At 39.4% G+C, this 11,520-nt stretch overlaps 1 protein-coding gene across 1 annotated transcript in view; it reads left to right on the plus strand.

Moving 5' to 3' along the window:
* Positions 1–696: 696 nt before the first annotated feature.
* The window catches only part of ALDH7A1 (aldehyde dehydrogenase 7 family, member A1), a gene marked incomplete at both ends in the record, with an annotated part of 11,972 nt that continues 1,148 nt past the window's right edge, over positions 697–11,520 (plus strand). The window contains 10 exons of the mRNA XM_008949227.1: positions 697–762; positions 1,898–1,978; positions 4,016–4,139; positions 4,818–4,950; positions 5,549–5,593; positions 6,589–6,666; positions 7,564–7,661; positions 8,707–8,748; positions 10,333–10,427; positions 11,318–11,402. Of these exons, the coding sequence (XP_008947475.1) occupies positions 697–762; positions 1,898–1,978; positions 4,016–4,139; positions 4,818–4,950; positions 5,549–5,593; positions 6,589–6,666; positions 7,564–7,661; positions 8,707–8,748; positions 10,333–10,427; positions 11,318–11,402 (847 nt within the window). The remainder of the gene's footprint in view (positions 763–1,897; positions 1,979–4,015; positions 4,140–4,817; positions 4,951–5,548; positions 5,594–6,588; positions 6,667–7,563; positions 7,662–8,706; positions 8,749–10,332; positions 10,428–11,317; positions 11,403–11,520) is intronic.

Raw genomic sequence — 11,520 nt, forward strand, 5'->3', positions numbered from 1 at the left:
CTGGCAGGAGAAAGAGGCCGGCCGCCCGCCCTCTCGCTCTCTTTAGGGATTTCTGCTCCCCCCTCCAACTCTTGCAAGTATTGTTGGGAAGGTCGGGGGCCTCTCCCGTTTTCGTCAGTTTCTAGAGGAAGTTGCAGAGTAGCGGTGCGTTGTGACTGTTGAGTGGAGCTGAGGGGCCGGGGGAGCTGTGGAGGAGAGCAACGTGGCGTTCGAGCGGTAACGTTACGGGAAAGTTTTTAGTGTGAGAATAGAGCTATGGTGCTAACGCACTCCTTTTGCATTTCAGGATTCGAGTGGCCCTGGAGGCTGATGGAGTAGGACAGACCTCACAGCTTTTGTTGAATATTGTTAATAGTGGTATCTAAGATAAGATGCACAAACACATGATGAAAGCCTCCCTTACAGCCATTCTTTAAGGACCATTCTCTGTCAACTGAGGGAAAGATTCTGCTCACAGTTGGTTATTTTTTGTTTAGGAAGTACATGTGTTTTTTTTTAACAGAAACCTCAAGCAACTCAAGATGCCATGCTGAGGCCAAACTATGGCAGGATATAAACTCCCAGTGAAAGTGATGTTTGGTAGTGCAGTACTGTCCACTAGAAGTGTCACTGAGTTGGGTGAAGAAGCTTTTATTTGGTAGTGTATTTTTGGCTTTGTGTTTCCTAACTTTTTCTTTGACATGCTTCTTCATACAGGCTAGTTTGGAAGATTATGAAGAAACAGTAAAGAAGGCTAAAGAGGCATGGAAGGTTTGGGCTGATGTGAGTTAACAGAGACTTCTCTTTTGTAACTTACCTATGTCAGGTAAAGGCCATTAAATTGTCCTTTTGGAAGTGCAGAAACATGTTCATATTGTGTATGTTGCATTAAAGCAAAAATCTGTGGGGAGGATCGCAAGAAACAAAACCAAACAACTTGCGCACGTTACCGTTGAGGTACAAAGATGAGGACATTGACTTGTGGAAAATGTTTGTTTTGAAAAAGCTGGCAAATATGCACAGGTTTGTGCCTGTAAGCCATTGCCAAGAGGTCTGCTGAAGTTCAGAACATTGTAGCAAGCAAATTATCCCCACGGGTGTGTTTAACTTCCTGCTGCTACCTGCTTTTTCCTGTGAGGATGCGGGAGACTACTTGGATGTCCTATTGATGGTGATAATCTTGTTCTCATGGGGTGAGGAAGACTGCTGCTTTTGAGTGTGCTTTTTTTGTTCACCAGCTGTCCTGGTATTTCACAGAACAGCTGTGTGGTTCCAAAACTTTAGTGTTATGTTCCTGTGGCAGACAACGGCCGGGCTGTTCTTCCTTGTGTGGTATATTATTGATTATTATGAAGAGCCAATACTGGTAACACATTTCAAATACATATAATATTAATACTTGGTATATGGGCTTAATTTTTCCATGATTGAAGCTTCTCAGTCAGGAGGTGTGTTTCATCATCTGCCAACAGCCATTGTCATACCGCATGAATGGTTTAAAAATGTGATGTTAAGTACACTGCAAAAGCTCAGAAACCAGTAACTCTGCTTTTATAAAAAAATGCTTGTTTCTTGAGGTGCAGCTGGTTGGTTGGGGGCATTGTGGGTGGTGTAACTGAACACAAGTAGCAGAACTAATAATCTGAATGTTTCTGGCAGTATTCAGTGGAACTGAAGTTTGGAACAGACATAAATCTGTGCAGTCGTATCAGTCTCTGTGAGGCAGGAAACAGTTTCTTGTGAAGTGGTGTCCATGATAAAAGTGAACAAGTAAAGATGTTTTGGGAAGATAGGGGGGAAAAGCACAGCAATCAATGATTTTGTACTGGTGGCGTAAAAATTTGACAGTATATGTGCAGCAGAACTCACAGATGTTCAGTTTCAAACAGATTCTTTTCTTTTCTTTTCTTTTGACTAGATCCCTGCACCTAAGCGTGGAGAAATAGTGCGACAGATTGGTGATGCCCTGAGACAAAAAATTAAACTTCTAGGAAGCTTGGTAAGGTGTTTGAAGAAGCAGCTTAACTTAGTTGGGAAGGGAAGGATATGTCAAAACTGTGTTTCTCCATTTTTAATGTATCACTCTGCAATACTAACCTTAATAATTGTTCACAGACTGTTAGTTCTGTAAGCTTTCCTAAAGAAATTTTAATTTTAAAAAGGGGAAAGAAAAAAAAAAAAAGATAATATATTAATAGGAAAAGAAAGAGTCCTTCATTCTGAGCCTGTACCCTGGCTGGGAGGAGTGTTGCAACGGCTGCCCTGCAGTTTTTCCACTTGTCTGTCAGATAGGACACTGTCTGATACTAAAAGTGTCCTGAAAAAGACCTTCCCCTAATACAGAGCTTTTAACCTTGAGCTCTTTCTGGTGATCTGCAGGATTTTGTGAACTGACGTGTGGAGGTGTAAGGCTTCAGAAGGTGAGATGCTCTTAATGAGGTCTTCTTGCAGTGCTGTGCAGGACATAAAGGTTGAAAAAACCTCCTTTTAAAGGCTAGCCAGTTGCCAGGGAAGAAAAGAAGATGAGTGTGGAGATTTCCACTTTCCTTTCACAGGGATTGGCTTTATGTGCTGCTATTCAGAAACAGCCATCAGTGAATAACTCTGTGTGTGGTCAAGCCCATATTGTTAACACACAAAACTTGGTTCTGCTGTTTCCCTTGATGTTGTCTCCTCACACAGAGTTTCTGTGGTGGAGTTGGAGGACTAATGTACTTTTCTATTCAAAAGTGGTACAGCTTCTTTGGTGAGTGTGGACAGAGAGAATTTTGCTACATGTTCTGTGGTCAAAACTTGCTGCTTATTGCCAGAGCTTTTTTCCTAAACAGATAATAAGCTTGTTCAGTCTTTCCAAGATAGGGGGTGAACTTCAGGGTGAAAGCTGTGCAGTAAGTATCTGAGTTTTAGGACTTTTCCTGGCTTTAGGATATGTTAAAAGAAAGGGCATGGTAATTCATCTTTCTGTGTGCTGTTGAAAATTTCCGGCCTTTCCTCAGAATGTCCTTTTCAACTATCCAAATATATCCTTACTTCACGTAGAGGCTCACTGCTCTGTGTTTTTGGTAAATATGTCTGATGCCCCTTCATTTCTGGTCACCGATAAGGGCTATTCCTTCTGTCTCGAGGTGACCACAGGCATCATAGAAATACCTAGAAATAAATTCGTTCACCTTTATTTTAACCTTTGCATGGGGAGTAAAATCTTGTGGCAATTCTTTGAACCTGATTCTTCATTTACCACCTTTTCCAAAGTACAGTTGTCAGTCTAAAGTGATAGGTGAATGAACTGCCTGAAAGTCCCAACTACGTATAAGAGCATGACTGTAAAATTAAGTGAGGATAAATGGGTGATTTCTTAGTTCCTACGTTGGAGAGGTTTCTCACTTTTTGACAAAAATGTCATGAAACAACAGCTTCTTCTCATGGGTAATCTGTACATCTGCTGTGTACATCTAACATGCTTTTAAAAGAAGGACATCACTTATGATTGACCTCAGGTATAAAAAAAAAAAGGGACCTTACATATCCCAGGTTACTAAAGTACTAAGGATGTGTAGACAGTTTCATCAGTGTCTGAAACTGGAATCTCTCAAACTTGCTCTAAGATACTGTAAAGTGAATAGTTTCCTTATGAAAAATTGCAGATGACCCATTTTCTTTTGCTGGAGGGGAATAATCCCTCTTTTCCTATTTATTCCATATCTGGTCTACAATGTATGCAGACATCCTGATGGAAATTCAGTGTTTCATTGCTCTAAACCTATGAACCTCTTTACTGTTGGATACTCCTACTTTTAATTTCCTCTATTCCTTAATCTCCTCTTCTAATTTCCTCCTGTTGTATGAGAATGTGACTCCTGTCAACTGTATTCATTTTATGCTGTGAATAACTCGGGAGGAGTTGAATCTCTTAGGAAAAAATGTGTATTAAACCTTACTTGATGTACAGGTATACCTGACAGTGGGAGACAAAATGTATTTGGGATGCAAGGTGATTTTTTTAAAAAGAGTTTTGTCTTGCTTTTCATTTTTTCAGGTCTCTTTGGAAATGGGAAAGATTTTAGTTGAGGGTGTTGGGGAAGTGCAGGAGTACGTTGATGTCTGTGACTATGCTGTTGGTTTGTCCCGAATGATTGGTGGTCCTGTTTTGCCTTCAGAAAGTAAGTAAAGTATGTATATGTGTTGCTTGGTTGCTTTTTTTTTTTTTTTTTTTTTTTTTTTTTTTTTCTATATGAAGAGGTGGGGGTGTTTTTTTTTTTTTTTTTTTTTTTTTTTTTTTTTTTTTTTGTACATATGAAGAGATGGAGATGTATCTTAAAGATACAGTGCTGTAGTGCAGCAAAATCTCTTTACTGTGAGTTACTTAGGGGAGTGTATTTGCTAGGAGTAGACGTGGTGGTGTGCAGTTGCACCACCTAATCACGTATGTATCCTTGGACATACAGCCACAGAGGCTGTAGATCTTCTTTCCATTATTAAAGGAATTAGGTTCTGTTTGATTTCATTGTTAGTGAAGGTGCTAGAGGTAAGTATGCAAAAAGTTCATGGTGTAATTACAAATGAGAGACCTTTTTTTCAGGTACTGGTTAGAAAACAATTGCCAGTCTTTTAACTGAATAGTTAAAATACTAAAGCTGCGTGTTGTAATGTTATTAGGGTTTTCACAGTCTAGCTAACCTTGTTCCAGCAAGCTGCAGAGCACGTATGATACAGCTCTCCACAGGCTGATGCTCTGATGGACAGAGGAGTTATGCTAGGCCCCTTGCTCACGTGGTGTTCTTTTACAAAAAACCCACTGAATGGATCCAAATGGCATCATGCTGTGTCTTTGCTTCCAGGACCTGGCCATGCCCTTATAGAGCAGTGGAATCCCGTGGGGCTGGTCGGGATCATCACAGCCTTTAACTTCCCCGTGGCGGTGTATGGGTGGAACAGTGCGATCGCAATGGTCTGTGGAAACGCTTGCCTCTGGTGAGTTACAGCTCCACTGGGCCAGCAGTGTTTTGAAACTGCAGAGCGATTATCTCGGGCATTAAATTGGTATTCACAGTCTGATGTTTCTGTATATTTGGTTCTATCTCATGTAGGCTTAATTTCTATTTATTCTTAGGTTCCCTTGTAGTCAAAAAGCTTTTTCAATTTTTGGTAACTTCTTTTATGATGTATTGAGGTTTGTACCTATCCAGGACTTAGCCAGCGGTCTGTCTGTGAAGAACCCAGTTTGAGGTCTTGTAGCGGTGGTAGCAAACAGTGTTTTCAGAATTGGAATAGCAAAAACTAAGAATCTGAATAAGTAGGTTTACTTCCTCTCCCAGCTCCTGCTCCGCTTTCATCTACCTGCTTCACTGTAACATCCGACGAAGCTTTCACATGGATTTCAGCAGCAGCTCTGAACGTTCAGCTGTGTGAAAGAAGCACTTGAGTTGCTGTCTTAGCACACACTGTAAAACAGCCTAACAAAAGTGTACTTCAGATACCATAAAAATTGCCTATATGTATTGTGTCTGACTATCAAAGAATTGGAAAGAAAATAACATCTTTATTTCTTATTGTTATTTTTTCTTCTTAGGAAGGGTGCTCCTACAACATCCCTCATTAGTGTTGCTGTTACAAAGTAAGTTTGGGTTTCTTTGCTTTCTGTTATGCTTTTTAAGCAACTTAATACCTTTTCCAGGTAGTGCTTAATGGTCAGAACTGCTTCCCCCTTGTTACCTAAAAAGTAATAGTATATGTAGGATGCTAACCTGCATTTTTGGCCCTTTGGTTTTTTTTTGTGACCACAGAAGCGCATCTGCTGAAGTAAAGCTAGCTGTGTGGTTTGCTTCCTTCTAGATGAATTGCTCATGAAATTCGGCTTCCCTCAGTCATGCACTTCACATTTCAGAATCATCCCTTTTTTCAGGAATCTTAGCCCATTATCAGTGCACATTTTCTTGGGAAATTTTTCTGACTGGCTGTGTAGGCCTGTATCCTGAAGACGCCCTCACACAATTTTCATTATCCAGATATCCTAGTAAAACCTTAGCATGCACTCCCAGGGTTCAAAACTCCTTAATAAAAAGAACAAAGAGTAAATGCCATAGTGATACTTGCTCCACATTTATTGTACATGGCTTACTATATTAGCTTTTTAAATACTTGGTTTTTGTAGCACACAATAGATATTTGTTTTTAAACGCTAAATAAAAGTAGGTCCCTTTAAAATAGCTAATTAGTAAGTTCTGTGGCTTTAGTATGTAAACTCCTGAGGAAAATGGCCCCAAAGTACTTACAAGTACTTTATGTAGCTCCATGGAAGTTATATCAATGTCTCTTTCTAATGGTGAAAGACTGTATGGCGAGGGTTTCTACATGCTGGTCTAATGCTTGTTGTGTGGACAAATAATACATGTATTTTAGAGTCTTATTTCCACATGAGGAATGATCATGACACCAAAGTCTTTGATGGAGGAAGTGTGTTATTTATTGTACAAACTCTGTATCGATTGACAGCAAGACTGCTGCTTTTTAAAAATACATAGCTGCTTCATGTGCCTGGTCAGTTTAATGGTTCATTTCCTAGCATGGGCATCAGTTGGAAATCTGAAATTTTTATGTCTTTGATTCTAGGATAATTGCCAAAGTCTTGGAGGACAACAATGTGCCTGGAGCTATCTGTTCTCTGGTTTGTGGTGGAGCAGACATTGGGTAGGAAGCAATTCTTGTGCTTTATGAAGGTGTATAAAGGGTAAAGAATATCCTTTGAGTTACTTCTCAAAGTTATTCCTGTCTCCAGGAGTTCCCAGTACAAGCACCTACCTGTTGACATAATTTTTATCAGCTGGTCTCACTCTGCCCTTGCTGTAGGCACAATACATATTTCTGCGTGGTGCTGTGAGATCAGCTGCTGACAAATAACTTGTCAGATACTTAATGAAGACATGCAGAAGTAGAACATAAACTCAGTGTTATATGTTTGCACCCAAAGAATACTAATAGCTAATACTGAATTTCACTCACCACATTCTTAAGAGTTTTCAATTTCTAGCCCATTGACCTTTTGCACCACTTGTAGAAGAGAATACTTCCTGGTGTTCCATGCCTATGTAGGACTCTGCACTTGCTTATAGACATGTACTTGTGCTTGGAAGATGTACAAATAAAGTTGTTATGTTTGAGTATTACAATGTGGAAATTCCGAGTACAAATGTAGGTTCAGATGTATCTTTCGAGCTTTTCAAGAGAAGACAGAACAGATGGTAAGCCTTAAAAAAAGACATAGTTTTGCATATGTTTTTAGGGAACATAACAGTTGGAGCTGATCTCATGATGTACTTTAGACCGAAAACCTAAAATTACCACAAAATTACTACAGGTGATGCTCTTATTGTCTGAAAACAGGGAGGGGAACAGCCTTGTTCCTCTTTTTTGGCTAAGAAGAGGCTTTCCTGTCATCTGCTCAGTCACTCACCTGATGTTTTCAGAGAAGTGGCTCTGACTTTAGAAGATCTCCCTGGTTGAAGCTGGTTTATGTGGAAGCTGCAAGCAGCTTTTCCATCTATGTGCCCTTCTGTTGAACGTGGTGGTGTGTCTTCTGTTGTGCAGGACAGCAATGGCGAGAGATGAGAGGATGGACCTGTTGTCCTTCACTGGCAGCACAAAAGTGGGCAAGCAAGTAGCACTTATGGTTCAGGAGAGATTTGGTGAGTGTGTGGGGTCTTTCCAATTTTATTGTGCTTGGAAAAGGCAGGGCATCCTCCTGGGATTTTAAAATAACAGCTTGTTTCACTTGCTTCTTGTGTTCCTGTTGTTGTTTGGTTGGTTGGTTTTTATTTGTTTGTTTTTTGACTTAGTGGAAATAGGATGTTGAAACTCCTCAGAGCTAGAGGCTGCATTTTTCATTTAGTTCTGTCACAATTCAGCGTTTCTTTTTTTTTTTTTTTTTTCAAGATTTCCACAAGTCCATGGTCCTACAGTTTTTTTTTTTGGGAAGGGAGTGGTATCCATCAGTATAATCGTATGGAGATTGTCAAGAGGAGCAGCCAGGGCCTATAGTCTTTTGGCAACGTGTTCATGGCACAATGCCCTCTTGCCTTTGTCTCCTTTATAAATACAAGAGAAAAGTTGTGATTTTTAAGGTGATGTTTATATTTTGAGTATTTTAAAGTATACAGGCATGGGACCATGCACAGCTGCTGGATTGTAACTTCTTCGTTTTAAACAGAAAACCTTGTAAACGGGATTTTCATACACCTGAAGTTCATAGAACTGTACATTTTAAAAAAAAATTAGAACAGATTGCATATGTTCACCCAGAAGTAGATAGTGATTTTTTTCTCTCAGATTTGAGAGAAAACTGTTTCCAGAGAAATAAATAAGCCTAGTTAACTTTTATGTGTGCATTTACATCCCTGTATCAACTCCTGTTCTCTCTCTGGATTGAACTATATGTACTGCTACTCTTTCTGATTTCATAATTTCCTTTCCAGTGCTAAATTTTTGCTATATTTTTAAAGTTTGTTTCTGCCATAACTGTTCTCCACGTATTTTTTTTCACAGTACATGATAGATGTAGCATTTGGTGTAGTATTCTGCTTTGACTAGAGTGAATAGTTGACTGATGCATAAACTTTTTGTCTATCCAGAAGAATATGCGTACTGCAACTTAGCTCTGGTTACAGGTGGCCTCACTGAATGGGGTGTAGTGAATATATATGTGCATGACTTGGTTTTTTGTGTTTTTATTAGGTCGAAGTCTGCTGGAACTGGGAGGAAACAATGCCATAATTGGTAATATGCACTGTAGAAAAATAGTCCCATAGATGATCTTTGCAAGTTAGTATACAAATGTTTGTAGCAAACTGTCTTTTTAATTTTTTTTTTCTTTTTTCCCACAATGGGGGTTTAAAAAGTACAGAATGGAGTGTTTGGTGTTTTCTATGTTCAGTATGGTGGAGGAGTAGTATTTTAGATAAAAAAAGGAAGTTCAAGTGCTTGTACGTATTCACTGTTGAGGTGAAGAAGGGAATGAGAGAAACAGTTAAGCTTCAGTAGTGGGATGTGGACAGTGCTGAATAAATTTGATTTCAAGATAATTCTAATCTCATGGACACCACTTTTTTTAGCCTTTTGGAATGTAAGTAGAATCATAGAATCACTATGGTTGGAAAAGACCTCTAGGGCCATCAAGTCCAACCTCCATCCCAGCACTTCCTAACCACTAGACCATAGCCTCAAGTGCTGCAAGCTACTGCTTGAGTTTTCAAGACCTCCAGGGATGGTGACTCCACCACCTCCCTGTGCAGCCTATTCCAATGCCTCACCACTCTCTCAGGGAAGAAAGTCTCCTAACGTCCCATCGAAACCTCCCCTGATGCAAATCAAGGCCATTTCCTCTCATTTTATCCTGAGTAATTTGTGAGAAGAGCCCAACACCAGTACATATAGATGAAGTCTGAGACAGCAAAACATGCAGGTATTTACTTTGGTAGCACATTTTAAAGGTTTAAGTAGCTTAGGATATGATCCAATTCCCACATAAACCTAACATAAATACTGTGATGCTGAGCGATGTGGCAGAAAGAAAATATTAGCTAGATAGATGCCTAAATTGCTGTCCTGTTGTGTTGTAGCGTTCTGTTTCACCTCTTTCATACTCTGAACAAACATAGTTGCCTATGTGGATAATTAAGCTCTTTTGAAAATCCCATTTCAGCAGGTCTTTCTTTTTTCCTGTGCTTCTTTGCAGTCTGTATCATACAGTTGTATTATAGTTAGAAAATAGTTTCCTTTTTCGTAGCAAAGTCTTGGTTTTTCTGGAATTGACTTTGAATGATGGCATGAAAGTTGTTTGGTTGTCCTTTGTCCAAGACTTAATAATAATTATACATACAAGCTTCGCTTTAAACGTCCCAGCAAATTCCAGTCAGGTGAATTTGTTTGGCTTGTTTATATTTTACATTATTGTATGCCTGTGCGTTTTGGCTCCTTTTTTTTTTTTTGCATATCAGCCGGGTGAATACACTTTGCCATTATTTCTTTATGCTGCTAAACTTCTCAGAGAGAAGGAGAAGGTGAAGAAATGGCAAGAAATTATTTGTAATTTCTTGAATGAAAATGAAACGTTCTTTGCAAGCTTTGTTGCAAAAGGCTGTCTCAGTAGTTCAGACCGATGTTCATGTCCAATTGCATGTCTCTAATTCCAGATGTAAAAGTCATAGGAGTTTTGAAGTGTTTCTTTCTGTCTTGAGTGTATCACGCTAGCGTAGCTGTTCCTAATGCTTCTTGACCAACCTTTCAGTTTATTGAGGCTTTTAAGTCTTGCAGACTGCCTGTTTACTTCAATAACAAGCTGGTGTTTTAATTTTTGTTCAGTGTTTGAAGATGCAGATCTGGACCTTGTCATACCATCTGCTCTGTTTGCTGCTGTGGGAACAGCCGGTCAGAGGTGCACAACTGCTAGAAGGCTGGTGAGTGAGTGTGCATTGCCTGCCTTGGGAACCGCTGGATTTAAATAATTCCTAACTGGCTCAGAAAATGCCTCACCATTCCTAATGTTATGGAGAGCAGCAAATAATCTTTGACACGTTTTTACTTTGTCAGAAATCATTTTGATGGGAAAATAAGGTGGTGGTTTGTCATCCTGCTACAATTCTAGCTCTAAAGAGTTTCTTTGTATGTGTTTCTAAATGTACCTGCTACTAAAACTCAGGGAAATAACTTAACTGTTCTTCCTGTATGTCTGTCTGCCAGAGCTTCTTTGCTTTTGCCTGCTACAAATTTTGGTGTGGGGTTTAGATTTCAGCAAAGCAAGGGTATGTGTGTTGCTTATTTTATTACTGATTTTTAACCAATTTCAACAAATTTAAATGTGTTATAATGCCAGCCTCTTGTCTGTATAGTCTTTTCAGAATCAGGCTGATGGGGTAAATACTCATCAAAAATGATGTGGGTTAGCTTTGGGTGTATAGGAAAGGCACTGATTCCTGAAATTATAGCAATAAAAATCACTTTAACCTAGAAGTGAATGTAAGTCCACTTGAACCTAAGCTCTAAAACACTTAACTGAAGAGTTTACAGAGTGCATTGATACTGTTGATCTTAGATGGGGCAAAATTAAAACAAGCTTTTGTTTCTTTGCTTCCTTTAAGTCTTTACAATTACAATTTAAAATCTTCATTTAATGGTGTTGGTGCTGTTTTGAGTCCTTGCTTCTGTGTTTATTTTTAACTTTGGGGTTTGCTGAGTATGAGCAACGCTGCCTCCACACTTCATTCAGCCCTCTTCAGAGTCCAGTAGTACTTCAGATAAAGTCACATAGGCTGAGCTGTCTTACAACCTTCTTACTGCATTTGTTTAGTTCCTCCATGAAAACATCCATGATGAGGTGGTGACAAAGCTTGCCAAGGCCTATGCCCAGGTCCGCATTGGGGATCCATGGGACTGTAAGTAGCTATTTCCAACTCATGGGTTTAGGAGTCAAGTTTGTTTGTATTTCTGTTTAAATGCCAAAGAAATTACAGATCAGAACTGTCTGATTTTAGCAGTGTACCGGGGAGTAGG

The sequence above is a fragment of the Merops nubicus genome, unplaced genomic scaffold (assembly GCF_000691845.1).
Source record: "Merops nubicus isolate BGI_N331 unplaced genomic scaffold, ASM69184v1 scaffold27361, whole genome shotgun sequence".
In the NCBI taxonomy this organism is placed as follows: domain Eukaryota; kingdom Metazoa; phylum Chordata; class Aves; order Coraciiformes; family Meropidae; genus Merops; species Merops nubicus.